Consider the following 19,114-nt stretch of genomic DNA (forward strand, 5'->3'; position numbering starts at 1 on the left):
GGAGGGGGAGAGAGAGAAAGACTGCCCCGAGAAGGCTTCGCCAGACGTTACAAGATCGCCTCCGCTCGCTTTCTCTGCTCTTGGAGCCTCCCGGGTTAGAAATGGCTTCGGGCAACGGGCTCCTATTCGGCGTTCCCCAACAGACAGGGGACGATACCTAGTTAAGTGATAACACCTCGAAAGGAGGGGCTAGATCTTGAGATTGTACACGGTTATTTTATGCAATTCCCGGAATATGCTTTAAATTAGAAGATGCTTCCCAAACTTGGGTCATTACCCCGTCCCTCCACCCCCAGACTGACTACCGATTTTTTTATGGCACACACAGATATGGAGAGGCTCCCGGTTCCCAACATAAATAGGTACCATGAAGAAAAGGCAGGCTTTGGCATCCAGAAATTATTCTGAGAAGCAGAGCTGGGCAAACAGTTATTCGGATTTCTAACACTTGTTGGCAGCCCAGAGGGCTGAGCCTTTAAAAAGAAAAGAAAAAGAAAAACCCCGTAAGAACAGTATTCGTACCCTATTTCCCAGGCACCCTATTTTCCATTGTGGCATTATTTGCTTTATTTTTAAACTGAGCCACTACTTGCAAGTGACTGCAGCAATAGTCAAGTCCAGTCTTGCGGATCATTTCAGGAAGTTTTCTGAAGTTCCAGTATCCATCCCCTGAAGTACTGGTGTGGGATGGGGAGGGGGAGAAATTTGTATTGATCTATTCTCTCTAGGCAATCGCTCCCATTTAGTTAGGGGAATAACAATAATCGCGTCAATGGAGCAGGGAGCTGTGAAATTAAGCAACCTGTAGAGTGCAGGCAGAAGTTACTCTACCCTTCTGGCAAAAGAGGCGGAAAATGACTGTAATGTTATTGGGTCTGTGATGAAAATAATAAATGCCGGAATGCCTTTGTCTCTTTAAAGCCTTGGAACATTTCCGAGAAATGTTTATCCTGATTTGTCTGAATTCAGGATCTTCCCCACCCTCCCCACTGTCCTTAAAATGATGCTTCCAGAATTCTGTCTTTAACTTCATAACCCCAAATTGAGGAGGTAACCATTACGTTAGAGTAAGCCTACTCGGGTGGAAGGAGTACCTCCCCTCTCCTCTTCATTTTTAAATTCAGCTCAGCTATCTGCACTTCTCAACACATTTGATTCCCCTACACTCAGGTGCGTGAATTTCCAATTAAATTCTTATAATGAACCCCATTTATCCATCTCGCATTTCAAAACAAATGGTAAAATATATGTACTTTTAATGTGTGATCTTCCTTACTTTCTGTCTTGCTCTGGATAAATAACATTTAAATGACATTTTAAAACAATTCTCTGATAATCTCACGTTCACTCAGCTCATTTGTGCAAATGTCCTGAGGGGTCAGTGAGAACGACTCTTAAAATGCCATCCAGATATTCACTCGAGATAGGTACTTGCACTGAATTTAGCAGGATCCCCCACCCACCAAACAAGGACTTCGAGTGAACTGCAGCAAAAATACTTCTGGTCAACTACATTCTCAATGAAGTCACCAAAGCTTTCACCACCCAAGATAATATCCATTCACGAAATAATGAAAAGCATATTAAATTTAAGTAATAGAAAAAAAACAGTGGTAGAGATGAAAATCCTTCAAGAAGGCAACCTATGGATTCAAACATATTATATTTCTGTCTCTCACCATCATAGAATTTTAGTTACCATGGTACCATGAACATATTATCACACAATGTTTAAAATATTTGTAACAAATCATATAATGCTTCGCTTTACTGTGAAATAATTCCAGCCATTCAATTGAAAAAACACACACACATTTCCAATACATCTAAAGCTATTTTGTAACTGATAGCTTATTTTTATACCTTGTTTCCAAGAGCTTTTAGCCATTCCTTGATAAAGCCACTATCAAGCAACTTCAGGTAAGCGGTCAAACAAACAAATTAGGAAATATGTCTATATATTTTCCTGGCAACTTTTTTTCTAATATTCTCCTGAGAATCTTTGGAATTCTGAGTTTAAATGTTAGAAGTCCTCACAGATAATAATCTTAAGGAGAATTTATTTTATTTTATCTATAGCAGAGATATAGTTCTGTTCTGACCGATTTTGTTCGGATTGTAACTCCAAGTATTTTGAAAGGCAGCAGAATCAATATTTTACACAAATGCAAACACACACGCTTTTATGCCCCAAGGAGCTGAAAAGTTACCCGTCTTGGATTCAGTTAACTGTCCTTACATAACATGTTTGCATAGACAATCTTACACCCACCCAGCCATTCAAGACAATTGTCCTTTGATAGTCACTTTTGCCTAAAGCCAAAAACATTTTGCGTTTTTCCTTCCCCAGCCGTAACGATTTCTGAATGAGGTTACGGCAAAAAAAAAAAAAAGCAAACGTTACAGGAAGCAAGATTCTGGTAGGCTGGTTACTTACAAAGATACTGAGTGGGATTTCCAAATAAAGCTGTTTTCCTCACCCCTCCTTACAATCACTTCATCTCTACATACTTGACATCCTTCAATCCTGACAGTCTTCAGTCAAGAGAGAAAACATCTGGAACACTTTATCAATTTTTTTTTTAAAAGCCCCTATGTTACCATCGGTTGGCTTAGGCCATTCTAAAATATTGGCATGGCTTCTTGTCAAACGCTAATGGCTTTATCCGCTCTTACTTAAAACCCCGAGGTTTCACACAGGGGTTTCCCCTCCACTCCCCCCTCGCCTTCCGTGAATCCAATGGAAAAGAAATGGCCCATGGTGTATCTCTCATTAGATTAGGTGAAGTTAGTGCTCTCACTCCTAGCGTTTGTTGTGTACCTTGGGAGACATATCTGTGTGTGTGAGTGAGTGAGAGTGTGTGTGTGTGTGTGTGAGAGAGAGAGAGAGAGAGTAGAGTAGAGAGGGAGGGTTGTGGTACACAAGATCAGAAGGCGGAGAAAATAAAAAGAAAAAAGAAAAGAGGAGGTCCTGAACAAAGTTGCTTTGCTATCCCGCAGAATGCCGAAAACAAAAGTGTGCACATTCCACGGACGTCCGTGCGTCCGAGCTCTGCCATTGTGTGGCCAATCTATCCCTGAACCGGAGAAATTAGGATGACCTTAAGAGCTGCAGAAGAGCTCGAGGTTCCCCCACACTTACAGAAATCCGGTTGGCAGGTATTCTACACACACAGAGAGAGACTGTATTTTAAGACTGTCATAGCCCCGAGAGGAGAGATTCCGCTTCTAATATAAATACTGGAACTGAGGAACTTGATGACAAGGAGAGCGGTCCTTTCCAAGAATAACGCCTAGTTGCGTTATCGCGGCCATTAGCTAGAAGCAGGATTTTAAAATATCCCCAAGGCAAGCTTGGCTCTTTGGCTTGCCAGCTCCAGTGAGTTCGGATTCATTTCCTTCCCGCTGAAGGGGCCCAGCTGCAAGGCCTGCGAAGAGGCCCTGGGAAGAAATCCTCGCCTTTTCCAGCTTTCCGCAAGGCGTCCTCTCTTTCGTCGCGGCGGCCCGGTTGCTTACAATTTGACAGGGGCCTCCAAGAAAGGAATAAGGCGAGCGGGAAGCTCGTGGGTCCCGTTTGCAGGCTGCTCCGGGTCCTGTTAGGTCGTCCCTCCGACCCCACATAAGACTACAACCGAGGTGGGGGTGGGTGGGCAATTGCTCCGACTAAAGCGCAGCCTTGGGTGATCCGTGCGAATAACTAAAGGCGCGCTGCGGGGCTGAGTGGCTGGGGGTGCGGAGAGGAGACGTGGGGGGGGGGGGGCGGGCGCGGACATTACCTTGCCCTGCCAGGTGGTGGGTTAGCAAAGAGTCGAAATATCTGGAAAGCCAAGGCTGTCTAATAAAAATAATAATCGAGACTTAAAGGTTAATAAAGTCTTTCCCGTGAGTTGTGCATCAACTGGTGTACAAACGAAGCAAAAGACGCGGCCACGAATACCATTTATAAAGTTGGTTGATGGATTTCGGCGGCTTTCTTCGGGATTCGCTTACTGGTAGATCCTAAGAAAGTCGGCCCGTTAAGCCTTTCTCTTCCACCGACACAGGCCTGTAGGTTTTGCAGGAGAGGACTGGATTCTTTCTCTCTCTCTCTCTCTTTTCTCTCAGACCTCTGTCATCAACTGATTAAGATGTATTCTTCCTTTGAATTCAAGGTTCACTTTAAGTTTGCAAAGATCACTGCCGTGGGGGAGGGAGGGGGAAAGAGAGGGAAGCCCATTGCTTATATATCCCATTTCTCATATTGAAGAATCCGAAGTCTCCTTTGGAAGAGCTGGAAGAGGCAAAAGGTTGTATTTCTACCCAAAGAGGATGCCAGAATGCAGGGAGGAAAAGGGTTGACCCCCATGGACAATTTTCTGCAACGGTGTTCTCTGGAGTGACTCAAGGAGTCTCACTTGCTCTGCTTCTCAAGCAACACGAGAAACAAAACAGAGGACATTTTATTCTGTGACTTTGTTGCCTTTCCCATTGGAAGAAAAAAACCTTTGGAAATATGGAGCCTTTTTGGGGGGGGGGCTTTGCCTGCCTGGTCTCACGTGCTTTCTTTTACCCCCATCTCTTAAACAGAGCTGGTTCGGCTGTAGCTGCTTGACAGAATTTGACCTTTTAACTTTTGGTTAAAACAGACGGATTCTCTGGGCAATTGAGACCCTCAGAAACTTTCCCCGCAGTTCTATGTCTGTCTCTCTGACGGGTCAATGAATCTGTGTAGGGAAGGGGTGACCTTTTCAGAGGAGGTCTTCATCACTTATGAAGAAGGAAAGTTTCGTGAAGAAAGGATTTCCATGCAGCATTGCCATCCTTACCCCCTGCTCGCTTCTCCTTTAAAATCAAAGCATCCCTCCTCTCCTGAAATTTTAGCTTTATTATCCAGCAGTTATGTGAGAATTTATAAGAAAGGCAAACTGAATCCCAAACTTGGTTCAAGGGAAATGCCTACTTTCAATACTCCATGATGTCATGACAATGATTTCAAGAGTAGCAACCCATTTAAATCTCGTGTTCTGTGGGGATTAACTGACTTGTTATGGGCTCTAAGAACATAATGCAGACGGAAATCCATGCTTCCTGGGCAAGACTGTAAGGAAGACCAGGAACTTACCCAATTACTCTGCCCAGAAGGTAGTACGTGGAAGGATTTTTGTGACTTTGGAAAGGCTCAGAAGGGCAGAGAAATAATTTAGGATGAAATGCTGGCCCACTCTTTTATTGAAAGAAGGTGATTTTTGGAACGAGGAGAGAAAGTTAAAGCTTCCTCTCCACTCCTCTATTTTCCTTTCCCATTTATTACTGATGGGTATTTTTATATATTTTAAGTGGGCTAACAAGGAAGGATGGAGAAGTCAGGTAAAGATGATTATTGCTTTAGGAAGGTCATAGAGCCCTTCCTTCCTTCCTTCCTTCCTTCCTTCCTTCCTTCCTTCCTTCCTTCCTTCCTTCCTTCCTTCCTTCTTCTACCCTTCTTCCAGTCTAAAAGCTGAAAGACCAGCCCAATAAGATGCTAATTTCAAATGGAATACTTAATCCACTCCCTCCAGATTAAGGTATTCCTGTCAGATAAGATGTCAGTCAATACTCCGCTTAAGTCCTCTCATGGTGGACACTGGAAAGCTACCACGTTATGGAAGGCTGATGCGGCAGCTAACAATGATATATATCATGTAAAGCCAATCTCCGAGATCAAAGTCTTCTTTTTTAAATAAGATCCAAATACATGTCAAACCTCATTTCAATCAAATAATCCATTAATGAATGCAAGATGAATATGTCATAGCATAATGTGACAGTACAATCAGAGGCTCGGGGAATGTAGTTTAACTGGGACCAAAGGTACATTCTAGACCATCTGAATGAACAGAACAGAAAGGGAATTGGTGGGACACTGTTGAGTTATGCTTATACAAGCTTATACAAGTATAAGGAATCATATTTTAACTTACTTGAATATTCCAGAAGGTTTCTGTAAAATCCTTTTCTTTTTCTCATTTTAAGGTGAACGCTGTGCTTTATTTTCTGATTTGGTTCCTGTTTAGGAAAGAGGAGTAGCATTTTTTTTTTTAAAGTGGCTGTCTTATGTGCAAGTGATAAATAATTTGAGAATGGCGTGAAATCTCCTTTTTTCCCCCACCCAGAATAAAAGACTCACATTGTTTTGGAACTCAGTCTTTGTGTCTACAAAATACGGCAGAAATAAAGGAAGGGAGAGAGGGAGGGCGGGAAGAGGGAGAACCAGCTTACAACTAAACATTTCAAAAGTTTGAGCATATTTTACAGAGCAGGTCTATGAATGATTTAGAGAGAAATAGGAAAGGAGATTTTTTCCCCCCAGTTTTCCTTTGATCTAACCCATTCCTCCTAGCAGAAAATTAAGAAGCCCTACCACCAACTTGGCTGCATTGTTTATGGACTTTTCAGGGCCAATATTAAATTTGGTCTCATTTTCAAGACCCTCCAAATCAAAGATACTCTCTCAGGTTTAAATCAAATGCCCTCAAGATGGCTGGGATACTTTAAAGCTGCCGCTTTTACATGCCTTGTCTCTACATTTCAAAGGGGGAACCAATGGCTGTCCGCAATAGACACAAGGCTTCAACTGCAAAGATACAGATTTAAGAGATGCCTTTAGAAAATTCAAATACACCTCCTAACTTTTATCACCAGTGGCAAATAGGAAGAAGTAATTGCAGGCAAAAGTGACACACAAAATGGCAAGAAGACAGGACTTCATGATTGCTACAGAAAATCCTCTTTGTAGATATGGAATGTAGGTGCGAAATGGAGACAAGTTAAGGAATGCTACTTCATCAGAATCACATATATGAAGAAGCCCTATCAGATTTCTATGTGGGCTATAATTTTAAAGATCAATGCTATATAGGAAATATATATCAATACTACCGTTGATAGAAGGCTTTTCTCAAACTTTTAAGTTTGAACTCACTCGTAATTGTTATACAAGCACTGGAATAATGTAAAAGAAAACATCATAGAACACCTAAAGCTATAGCAATTAGTTACATTTGTTCAAATATCGTGAACAAAGCTAAAATAAGGCTTACAAGGAGTTAGCAAAGAAGGTGTGTTACAGTACTTAAAAGAAAACATTTTCAAAATTCCCTTGACTAATTCATTAACACTTCAATGTCTAATTTTCAAACACACTTTCCTTGCAAAATAAAAGATTTTGCAGAGGGCTTAATCTGAGGATCTGTGTAACAGATTTCCCCCACAAACAGTTTCTAATGCATTGCTTTCATTATTAATGAAGGAGGCTTGCTGTTACCCTTGAGTTTTTGTTTCCCTGTGTTTTTTTTTTTTACTTTGACCAATATTCTGAAAATGTGATGAAGTAAGACTTGAGGTTCATGTGTGCTGGGTGTCTGGCACAGATGACACCTGTGTTTACATATTGAATAAGTGTAGTTTCTACTATGGGCTAGATAGTCCTGACTTCTATTTTCATACTAAAAATAGTTTAGCTGTAAGCAAATACTTGCTGGTAACTTGATTCTTGATGTAGCCAATCATTCCAATAAACCTCTTGCAAATCTATTTTTTTCCTTCTTAGCTAATTCACTCTAAAACAGCAGCACTGCAACTTGGGAAAGCTGCATTATAAAGGCAGTATCAGATCCTATAGATGTTAAGCAAAATTAAAAATTGTTTACATTGAGGGTATATACAAGAATCAAATTAATTTGATTTTTAAAATTCGTCTTGTAGAGGAAAGCAGGCAGGCCAGATCCCTATTTCAAGAGCTTTGCAAACTAGTAAGAGTGCCCTCAGCAGCTGCTTCCACCAAGGCTGGTTAGGAAATCAGGTAAGACTAGTCCTTTGAAAGGAAAAGCAAGCCAATGTTCACTCCCCCCACTTCCCAAGGTTGCACACTCAAGTCATTGTTCCGGATGCTGTGGGCCTGGCACATGTTCCCGGTCGCAGGTCAGAGGTCAACCTCCAGGGTGTTTCCAAAGCCGGCCACTTCAAGAGCTTGAGCCTTCAACACTTATCCAAACTGATTAACTACATGATCAACAGTAGCCAAGGAAATGAAGTGGGCTTCACCTTTATCGCCACTGGGAAGGAAGGGCCAGACCCCAAAGGAGAACTGGGTTGAAAGAGTGTATGTATTGGCAGAGGGGGGAGGGGGGAGGGAGGGAGTTGTCATTGTTTTAGAGGAATCCTACTTAGTTCTCTTAAAGACTCAGCGCTCCCTTAAGGAAAACGCCTTAAGTGGAAGATTCGGTTATGAAAGGCCGCTAGACCTTCCCCCTCCAGCAGATCGGGTTACGTCCCTCTTCCCTGCGCAGGAGAACGGGAGAAGACGGTGCTGAGTCTCCCAAGGGCAAGACCCGCGCTTGACCAAATCAATGTCAGTCTCTAGCTGCTTCCGAGGCAGCGTTTCCAGCCCGAGACAAAACGAGGAGAGATGTTGGCCACTAGAAGAAAACCCACGTTTTCTGTAAGGAGCGCAAGGGGGCATTTTCGAGCGTTAGGAACCCCTTTCTTTCAGTGCCACCACCGCCTCTATCGCAACCGGCTAGTTTATTGTCTGCTGTCCTGTTAAGAGGCGTCTTTGGAGATCAGCAGCAGACGCGCTAACTCCCGCGGCAGGGCAGCGTGAGAAAAGCCTTGCTCAAAAAGTCCTGATCGTCTGGCCCGAGGGTGGGGGGGGGGGGGAGAGAGAGAAAGAATATCATTCCAATGCCGTCCCCCACCGCGCCTTCAGCTGTGGGGATCTGGATAGCTTACCTGCAAAATAGTCTCCAGTAAAGGAATTGGTGCTAAACTCATAACCCACGTGCCCGAGAAAGGTCAAGACTCGTGGGTGCATCTCTCCCCTCCTCTCTCTCTCTCTCTCTCTCTCTCTCTTTCTCTCTGTTAGTGTGCGTGTGACAGAGAGAAAGAGAAGCTTCCTAAACTCAGGTGTACCCACGCAGACCCTTTGAAAAGTGAACAAATCGCTCCCACCCACCCAGTTTGGTCTGCCAGAAGCTGATTGGAATCCGTGTTTCCCAATTTCCATCTCCCATTCTCCCCCCCACCCACCTTAATCACTTACCCCACTCCACCTGTTGAAAGCGAGATCCTTTCATTTCTGTTCTACCAAGCCCGGACTCACAACAAATAAGAGGATCTAATAATAACAGAGCGAAAAAACAAGGAGATGGGAATAGAAGCTGGGGCGGGGAGAGAATTAGGTCGGTGGGCAGCGGGTGGATCAAACCAGAAGTCCTCCTGGGTGCTTCGTCGGAAAGTTCACCCTTCGTTTCTTCTTTTCTTGCTTTCTGAAAATAGTTGGGAAATGCATGATGAAATAGAAATAAAACGTCGGGACGGTATTTTAATGGCTTATATGTCACGTTGGTGCATGTGGCTTTGAACTGGAGCAGCTCTGGTTTCCTGCAGAGAACATGCCACAAATCCCACTTTTGATCACTTCTACAACCCACAATGCTTGCACACATACAGCGCGCACACGCACACAGGCACAAATGGAGTTTTTAGCTCAGCCGCCTTCCCCCCCACACCCCACCCGGAGAAATAAACAAGTGAAGAAACAAAGCATCCAGGCTGTCATTTTTAGGCGGCACTCTTCCTTGAAGGTAAATTCTTGGGGTGGGTTTTAAGTGGATGCTCTGCGTCCCGAAAACCCTCTTGGTCTCTCTTCTGCTAGCTGCAAAGGTGCGCAGGTTTCTTCCAAGGACAAAATATCTCCCAGATTCTCCTCTTGTTGGTAGCCCTGGAATTAACCATGCTAAGTATAGTAACCTTTCACCTTTCAGGCCAGATCTAATATTTGCAGCCAGGGCGAGACATATTTCTTACCCGGATGAGATGCTTGAAACCTGTTGCTTAAGGCGTTGGAGTCTTTATGCTCTATGGGTTCGGTTTGCCAGGCTACTTTTCACCCAAACATCAGCGCTAAGAAAGGATAGAAAACCCAGGAAAACCTACAGACCAGAGTGCTCTGAAAAATCTTCCCTTCTCTTGTATTGACTCTGCAAGAATATCTGGCCTGCAGCATTCATTTGCACTACATATCACAGCAAAAGGTTTCTAAAGAAAAAAAAATCTTTGCCATGCGGTCTCCCTGCCTTTCTTAAAACATTGACTATTATATCACGCACCTAGACCTGCCAGGGGAATTTGCTTCATAGCGCCTAACAGGCAATTGGAAGGATGCGTTTTTGTGGGAAAGCTCCCATTGGTTCAACAAACCTGAAAGATTCTGAGTTTTAGCTGGTTTTAACCACCTCCACCCCTCAATTCTAAATTTCTAGATATTAGGAGAAAATGGGCCCGAATTAAAATCAAAGCAGATGCTAAACTAACCGGTTATTTTTTAAAAAACAAAACGAAACAAAGCAAGTACATTTTGGAAAACTGCAAGGAAGAGAGTCTAGAAGTTGCATTTTTAAATGATTGGGCCACAAAGATGGTTTTTAAGGGCCATACTTCTCCCTCTCGACAATCATTTTAATATATAGTCAATGGCTCTTTGTAACAGGAACAAAGGCGAGCTATTCGCAGTTCTTCAATAGACTTTAGTTGGGGGAAAGGCAGGTTAATCGAGGGGTTGCATCTAGAAAACAAGCAAGTGTTGTATGTTTGCACTGAATCCAAATGTCTGCATTTTCCTAACTAAATCAAAGGGAGTGTTATTTCTTTTTCTGCTCACTCATCTGAAGGTAAGTAAATTTTCTCTGGCGATCACAAGCTTGGTCAGCAACAAAGGCGCTGCCTGCTTTTTCCACCGTCCTGGTGTGGCAAGTTGAGGAATTTCAATAAATGTGACAAGGGTGACTGATTTGTGAACTAGAAACGGTTGAGCGTCAGAAAATTTATACTGCTCCTATCTAGAGAGGATTTCAAATGCATTATAAAACCCCAGGATCCAAGAACTTCATGAGCATAGAAGAGACAAAAGCAAGTTTGGGAAAATTTACAGTGTTGTTTTTTTTTAATCTTGAATTAAAGAGTTGTTTTTTTAAAAAAAAAAGTAGTAGTAGAGAAAAACACACAAAGTAAGTATGAAAAAAGAGACAACACAAGCACTACACAAAATAGTCAAAGCAAAAGTGCTCTCACCCACCTGCTTTTCGATGGGTGCTACATATTGGTGTTTTTTTGGGGGGGTGTAATCTAACGTAGTCATTTCCCCACTGATATTAGGCTTGTTTTAAAACAAGATCTAAATAAGTCAGAACCAACTTTGGGGAGAGCCTTATATGTAAAAAAAAAAAAAAAAGTAAACGCAAGTGGAAAAGGAGCAGATCACAAAAGGATTTCCATGGTCAAGCCCCTTAAAAAGTTGTTGAGTGTTGTTCAAAGGTCTTGAGCGCCAACCCATGAGCATCTTAGAAAGAAAAAAGTAAAACGTCGTACATGAGGGACATCTACATCTCGAGAACAAACCTGGGGAAAAGCTTTGGAAATATTTTCCAGCATAAAAATAATATGTTTTATATGTTTGTGGTATAAAAAGTTGCTACTCCTGTACGAGCTGTTTGTTAAACGCGATGTCACTCGGCTTCACAATACCTGGGATTGATGAGAGGAGAGAACCAATCAGGACAGAGCAGAGGTTTTGTGCACCCTTAATTGGAGAGGAAGGAGGGAGTTGCAAGTGAAAGTAGGAATGGCGAGGTACCAATGAACTGCGACGTCGGCCTCCACGTAGCTCCTCCCCTTCTCCCATTCATGGGGGAGGGGGGGGACGGTGTCGTCTTTTCAATTCATTTATCTGCAGGAATGATTGCCGCTATCAGTCTCGCGTTCACCGCCCGGCTGAGGAGGTGAAAGTTTCTCCCCAGGAAGATAAACCGCAAAAGACAATATTGTGCATGATTTGCGCCGGTTTTTTTTTTAAAACAAAGCAGGGGGAAAAAGGAAAGCGAAGGGGGGAAAAAGCCAAAGGAGGGGAAAAAAGAGACGGGGGGCGGGGGGGCGGAGAGTGAAAGAACTGGAAGAGAATTGAAAATTGTTCGCTACTTTTCTACATTCCTCTAGCTTCTGCTTTTAAAAATCCAGAAGGGAAAGAACTAAAGGAAGTTTCGTTTTTGTTTTGATTTTTTTTCCCAGCCAGACTCTGCTTCCTCCTCTCTTTTGGCTATTGTTATTCAGGGTCTCCTGAATTCTCTCCCTCCTCCTCGCGAAGACCCCGAAAAAGTGCAGTCCGAGACGCAGGAGTGGGGGGAGGCGCAGTCGGTTTTGCCTGTGCGCGCGCCGAGGTCTTTTTTTACTCTTCTTTTATTTTCGCAGCTTCTCGACTGCTTCCACGGCGCTCCCCCCAGCCTTCTCCCCCCCCCGCACCCGACCCTTTCGCCCACCCTCTCCTTTTGGTGTGTGTGTGTGTGTGTTTTTGGTGCGCGGATGCCGAAGGGGGAGTTCCTGATGCGGTCGCTTTAGTGGCTGATCGTCGCGCGGACTTTGGCAAGAGAAAGGCACGGCGAAGCTGGTTGGATTGGCGGCGGCGGCGGCAGCGGCTCTTCCTTCCCGTTTTTCCTGCCGTTTGTTGGCGGCTGCTTCCCTCTTATCTCCCCCGCCCTCCCTGCCCCCGATAAATCACTTTTGTTTCGGTGGTTGCTGCCGCAGCTGCCCGCAAAGCGGGAAAAAATGCTCCTGGATGCTGGACCTCAGTACCCAGCCATCGGTGTGACGACCTTCGGCTCCTCTCGCCACCACTCCACGGGCGATGTGACGGAGCGTGAGGTGGGACTGGGCATCAACCCCTTCGCCGACGCCGGCATGGGCGCCTTCAAGCTCAACCCCAGCAGCCACGAGCTGGCCTCGGCCGGCCAGACCGCCTTCACTTCGCAGGCCCCGGGCTACGCGGCGGCGGCGGCGCTGGGACACCACCACCATCACCCGGGCCACGTCGGCTCCTACTCCAGCGCGGCCGCCTTCAATTCCACGCGGGACTTTCTTTTTCGTAACCGGGGCTTCGGGGAAGCGGCGGCGGCGGCCAGCGCGCAACACAGCCTCTTCGCCTCGGCGGCCGGCAGCTTCGGAGGGCCCCACGGGCATGGCGAGGCGGCGGGCCATCTCCTCTTCCCGGGCCTCCACGAGCAAGCCACGAGCCATGCGTCTCCAAACGTGGTCAACGGGCAGATGCGCCTCGGTTTCTCCGGAGACATGTACGGCCGACCGGAGCAGTATGGGCAGGTGACCAGCCCGCGCTCCGAGCATTATGCATCCCCCCAACTGCACGGCTACGGTCATATGAATATGAACATGGCAGCCCATCACGGAGCGGGGGCCTTCTTTCGTTACATGAGGCAGCCCATCAAGCAGGAGCTCATCTGCAAGTGGATCGAACCCGAGCAGTTGGCTAACCCCAAAAAGTCCTGCAACAAAACTTTCAGCACCATGCACGAGCTGGTGACTCACGTCACCGTGGAGCACGTTGGCGGGCCCGAGCAGTCCAACCACATCTGCTTCTGGGAAGAGTGTCCCAGGGAAGGGAAGCCTTTCAAGGCCAAATATAAACTGGTCAACCACATCCGAGTCCACACGGGGGAGAAGCCTTTCCCTTGCCCTTTCCCGGGATGCGGCAAAGTCTTCGCTCGGTCGGAAAATCTCAAAATCCACAAAAGGACGCATACAGGTACGTCTCCAAAGAAACACACACACAAAAAAAAGAGGCCAAACTTCACTTGCCTTGTCAGGGTTCAAAGCGGGCCGTTCGCAACCGTGTCTCTTCGGGAAGGGAAGAGGCCTCGGAAGTCCTGTAAGGGGGCCGTTACCAGAGCAATCGTAGCCGAAGAAGGCGATTGAATTTCGGGCTGAAGTTCAGCTAAAGCGAACAAGAGAGAAACAAGAGTATTTTTCTTTAGAGTTTTTAATTTTTGATTTAAAAAAATATTTTTAAATAAGGAAATTCGGAAATGTAGGTTCTAACAGCTGGGTGTGGAAGGGAGGTAGGAGTTGAGTAGGAGTTGAGGGGGAAATGGCAGCGATCTGAATTTATTGGTTTTAATTAATTGGTGTGACAGCGTTGCTTTGAGAAATCTGGCTAAATATATAGCTTGTTCATTCCAGTTTTTCTTGCTATCATTTTTATTTCTCTGTAAATATTTAATTACGTGGGCCAATTTAAGTAATATGAGCTGTATGGGTTTGTGTTATTACATGCTACCCTTGGAAAAGGTTTATTGCAATATATCGTAAATCAATAGCACCTTTAAAAATTGGCCTTCCTTCCTTCCTGCCTGCCTTCCTTCCTCATTCTAGCATATAAGTTTATACGAGAATTGGAAGCAGGCACCGTTACCACTTGGAAGTTTAATCAAAGCGTATAATGCATTGGAAGTGAGATAACTATAAAGATTATGTGTAGACTAGGGTTGAATAAGGAAAAGGAAAAGTAAACTAAGACGAGGAATAGCTTTAATAGTGACAGCGAATTCTCCCTTGCCAGACTGGACTGCCAGTTTTGCTGCAGCAGGTTCACGTCTAGTGAAATCCTGAGATCTCTTCTTGAAATGGAAGAAAAAATCTGTAAACATTTTATTTAGTTCTCGTCTCCCGATATTTCTTGGAATTGGAACGATCCGGTGTTTGTGTATATATTATATTATATTATATAAAAATTAGCGCGGATAAAGTCCCAGGTTTGTAACGAGAAGGTTCTTGTTTATTTTTTCAATAGGTGAAAAACCCTTTAAGTGTGAATTCGAGGGCTGTGACAGGCGCTTCGCCAACAGTAGTGATCGCAAAAAGCACATGCATGTCCACACGTCAGATAAGCCTTATCTCTGCAAAATGTGCGATAAATCCTACACGCATCCCAGCTCCCTACGAAAACACATGAAGGTAAAAATGATCGCTTCAGCTTTTTCCCATGCTTCTTGCTGGGACCTTCTCGCTTCCGCTTGCTGTCGTTCGCCTCCCTTATCCCATCGCCGATTTGGATTATAACCCACCGCTACTTTTTTTCGCGGGGCGGGAGAGAAAAGAGTGGAGGACCCCCAGGTTATTTCTTTGCCAAAGGTATTTCGATCTACAGTGAGTTTGTCCCCAAGAATATAGCCACTCTAGATAAGATAGATAAAGGGAATACTCCCAGGAGCTCCCAAGCTCAACACCCTCCCCCGCACAATGCCATGTTTTTTTGCACTGAGAAACAGTCTCAACAATGGGTTCCGATCCGTATTCATCTGGGGTTAGGCGCTGCTTCGGAAAAAGGATTTAAAGCAAAATCTAGATGGTAGTGCTTTGAAGGAACCTAGATGGGGACGGAAACCTCACGTTTTCTTGTTTAAGCTTGCATTAACAGCGCAGTGTTTGTGTGTGTGATCCAGGCCCATATTTTTCTTACACGGCGGGCCGTCCCGCGAAATGAGGAGAACTGGCGGAGACTTCAGAACTCCACGTTTCTCTGAGATCAGCCCCGCATCCTGATTAGCAAAGCAAGATTTCAAACTTCTCGCGTTTTCTCTCCTCCCCCGCCCCCTTCGCTGGCATATAGAGTTCAATCGGTGAATTGAGCTCAGGGAGGCTTAGCATTCGGGACAACTAGCCGAGATAGTGCGCATGCACATTCGTCTGTCAGTTAGGCATCCACAACTGTTTAGCTCTGCAGTGTGCATTGTGTGTACGTGTGTATATGCATGTATGTATGTACGTGTACGTGTACATGCATATGTATATTTGTATATGTATGTGTATAGTTAAGTGGGGTTGTGTGTGTGTTTATATATATATCTGTATATGTATATATTTAAGTGATGTATGTATACGTGTATATTTAAGCGATGTGTATGTACACAGAGAGAGAGAGAGAGAGAGAGACTATGTACGCAGATACCTATTCATACCCACCTGCGTGTCAAGCTTTTCTCTTTGTTATATCTTTCTCTCTTTTCCAGGTCCACGAATCCTCTAACCAGGGATCCCAGCCTTCCCCCGCTGCCAGCTCGGGTTATGAATCGTCAACTCCCCCAACCATCGTCTCTCCATCCACAGAAAACCAGACCACGAGTTCCTTATCCCCTTCATCTTCAGCGGTCCACCACACGTCCAGCCACAGTACACTCACGTCAAATTTTAACGAATGGTACGTTTAAACAAACAAACGAAGGGGGCAAAAAGCGACCTATTTAAAAGACTCAGTAATAATAATAATAATGAACACTTTGAAATTGATGACTCTTTTTTGGGGGTGTGTGTTTTGTTTGGTTGGTTTTTTTATATAAATAAATAAATAAATCTATCAATCTATCTAAATGCTGCCATAGACCCAGGAGTGAACCAAATCAAGAATTCTCTCTCTCTTCCCACTCCCTCTCCTCCCTCTCCCGTCTGGTTTCTTTCCCTCTCTGGTCCCTCTTCTGCTGTTTGCTTTGGTTCCAGGGGCCAAAGGATAGGAGAGCACAACCCAAAAGGTTCTGTTGCTATGAGAGAATGGCCGGTTTGTGGTGCCATCTTGTCCATGTGTAGGGCTTTTTAGATGGGAACCACTGACTGGAGCTCTCACAACTGCATGTTTCTCTGGGCAGCTGCCTCCTGTTTTCTGTAAATACAGAAATACTAGCTTACAATGTACTGTTTGATTTTGTAAATAGTTCTGCCACAAGTTGAAATAAGGGGATATGTGGTCTTTGCATATACTGGGGGTGGGGCGGGAGGGAGGGGAGAGGGAGGAGGTTGAAAAGGGGGAAGGGGGGTGGTAGAAGATCAACTATTTGTACTGAATGGCAAGGATGTTCTAGTAAATGTGTACCAAAATGTGAATTACTTTGTATTATTACAGTCTAAACGTCAACCTAACAATATTATTGGTGTGCTTTTTCTTTTGTATAAAGTGCAAGCATTTCGTTCCAAAGTCCAGTCTAAGTAGTGCAGTAAAATGTTGTTACATGTCCTGTCAAAATAATTCGTATAGTGCAAGCCTGGATCTGCGTGTCAAACTGTTACATTTGTGTATGTAAAGTGATATTAAAAAAAAAAAAGAAAGGAAAAAAAAAGCTATAAGCTATAACCTGTCCATTGCTTTTGGCAAATACAACCACATATTGTATATATTTCCCGAATTCCATATTTATCCGCATGTAAAGGTCTGGTTATACATGTTACAGATATTCAATATTTATGGCTAGAAGAATTGGTATGTACAATTTAGTTTACAGAACTGTTTGGTAACATTTCGTACATTATTAAAGATTCTGAAATCCTGTAATTTGTGGTAGGCATTCTTATTGCTTTGGTTGGGGTGCTGCAACTTAGATTTTTAGTTAACTTGAGAGTCACCCCTCTCCCTTCCTCCTGGTCCCCCCTTTTCTTCCATGGGTCATCAGGAAAGCAGCAACTTTGATATAAATGTTTTAAATGCATGCATAGTTGTCCCCGTTGACATGACAGTAGTGTGTAAATAGTATTAGATTAAAACCTACGGAGCAAAAGTTTTCATTTGCAATATAATTTAACTGGCCATTATAAGCAAAGAATATATTATTATTGATTGAATTTGTCCTAGCGATATTAACAGAAAGGAAATTTCATCTGGATAAAAGAAGGAAAGAAAAGAAAAAACATGACCAGAATGTATGCTTGACCAGGGAATTATAGTACCAAACTACCACAGTCAGTAAGGATTGAAATAATTTATATGAGGATTAAAATTAAAACAAAACAAAACACTGCAGAGGCTTTGACTACAATTTATTTAAGATAATTTTAAAGATGGCCACAAGTGATATCTTGTCCTTCCTTTGTAATGATTTCTCCACCCCTCCCCCATTCCTAAACCCTCAAACCAACATTTTGGAATCATCCACATATAAAGCGTTTTTTATCCCTTCCCTCTAACATTATACCAACCTTAAAAGCTTCTTACAAAAATGATAACAAAAACAAACTGATCTAAGGAAAGCTGGCTGGAATGTATATACTTTACCTCTTTTGTCTCCCCTCCCCATTTAGTTAAGAAATCTGTTCTACTGGCTGGCAGTAATGCAGTAAAAAAAAATATGCCTTTGTATATTAATATTAGTGTGCATAATGACTGTGGCACAATTCCTTTTTTTTTAAAAATCAGATTGCTTCTCTTTGCAATTTAGTTTGATAGATTTGCAAGCTGTGGTGCTTCTCTTAACTTAGTGATGCTTGTAGCAACTGCTAGGCTTTGTTCCTGGATGTAGCTTGCATGACCGCCCCATTAAGCAGACAACATTTCAACAAGACAACACAGATCACAAGCTTGGCTAAAACTGTCTGTGTGTCGGCTATCATGTCACAGAGTGAATTACATCTGGTGACCTCTTCATAGTTCAAGGAGGTATATGTGTGTGTGTGTTTGTTTGTGTGCGTGTATGTGCACGATAGGTGTTTTTAAGTTCAATCAATCAGTTCTAACTTCTAGAGTGAGAAAGCTTTGGGATGGGCAAACATCTTGGTATGGATTCATTCATTGTTTCCAATGCTTAATGCCTTTATCGGTTAACTATTTGCAATACAGTACTGTAATGGAGGGTATTCATTGTGCTTGTTTGATAATAAATGTCATTAGGGGAAGGAGATGCTATGTTTACTCTTGCTTGAATGTTTAAAGCGGCAATCCTGCATACAGTATCCTGAAAATAGTTCTTCTAAATGCAATAAGGTTTACTTTTGAACAGAAATGGGTTTGCATTCTTCATTCAGCAAAGATAGGCCTGCACAGAAGAAACTAAGTGCAGAGAAGAGAAAATGTGTATGTGTGTGTGTGTGTATCTCCATGCAAACACACCCTTGCCAATTTTTCAATAGCAAAGATCAGATAGCAAGGTGGCAGAGTTTTCTGTCCCTGTCTGTCTGTTTTTAAAGTATGCTTTCTAGAAAATGCTATTCTGGCCATAAACTCATTTAGTCTTTCAGCATTTAGTCTTTCAATGTGAAGAGCGCCACCTTGTAAGCTCTACAGTAACTGAACAAAGTTCCTTCGAGAGAGCAGAGAACCTACCGTAGAAGCAAAAAACCCCTCAGAGAACAGCACCCGAAAGACACATTGGGAAGCAACCGAACTCTAAAGAATTGCAACCTACTGACGAAATTTAGCATTTTGGCCTTTTAACTTTGTTTTAAATGTAGTCGTGTTGTACTGGGGATGGTGTTCTTTTCTTTTTAAAGGGAAATA

The 19,114-nt window shown here is 43.5% G+C and overlaps 1 protein-coding gene across 1 annotated transcript; it reads left to right on the forward strand.

Moving 5' to 3' along the window:
* Positions 1-11,947: 11,947 nt before the first annotated feature.
* On the forward strand, positions 11,948-16,610 carry ZIC1 (Zic family member 1). Its single transcript, XM_058188511.1, has 3 exons — positions 11,948-13,606; positions 14,651-14,814; positions 15,870-16,610. The coding sequence occupies exons 1-3, from the start codon at positions 12,616-12,618 to the stop codon at positions 16,065-16,067; spliced, it is 1,353 nt and encodes a 450-aa protein (XP_058044494.1). The 5' UTR covers positions 11,948-12,615; the 3' UTR covers positions 16,068-16,610.
* Positions 16,611-19,114: the final 2,504 nt, after the last annotated feature.

Source organism: Ahaetulla prasina, chromosome 6 (genome assembly GCF_028640845.1).
Source record: "Ahaetulla prasina isolate Xishuangbanna chromosome 6, ASM2864084v1, whole genome shotgun sequence".
NCBI classification, from domain to species: Eukaryota; Metazoa; Chordata; class Lepidosauria; order Squamata; family Colubridae; genus Ahaetulla; species Ahaetulla prasina.

Excerpts from the sequence above, each read along its gene's own strand:
- ZIC1 (XM_058188511.1), top strand. The coding sequence starts at position 12,616 with ATGCTCCTGGATGCTGGACCTCAGTACCCAGCCATCGGTGTGACGACC. Across the intron at positions 13,607-14,650 it reads CCACAAAAGGACGCATACAG|GTGAAAAACCCTTTAAGTGT; the intron begins GTACGTCTCCAA and ends TTTTTTCAATAG. Across the intron at positions 14,815-15,869 it reads CCCTACGAAAACACATGAAG|GTCCACGAATCCTCTAACCA; the intron begins GTAAAAATGATC and ends TCTCTTTTCCAG.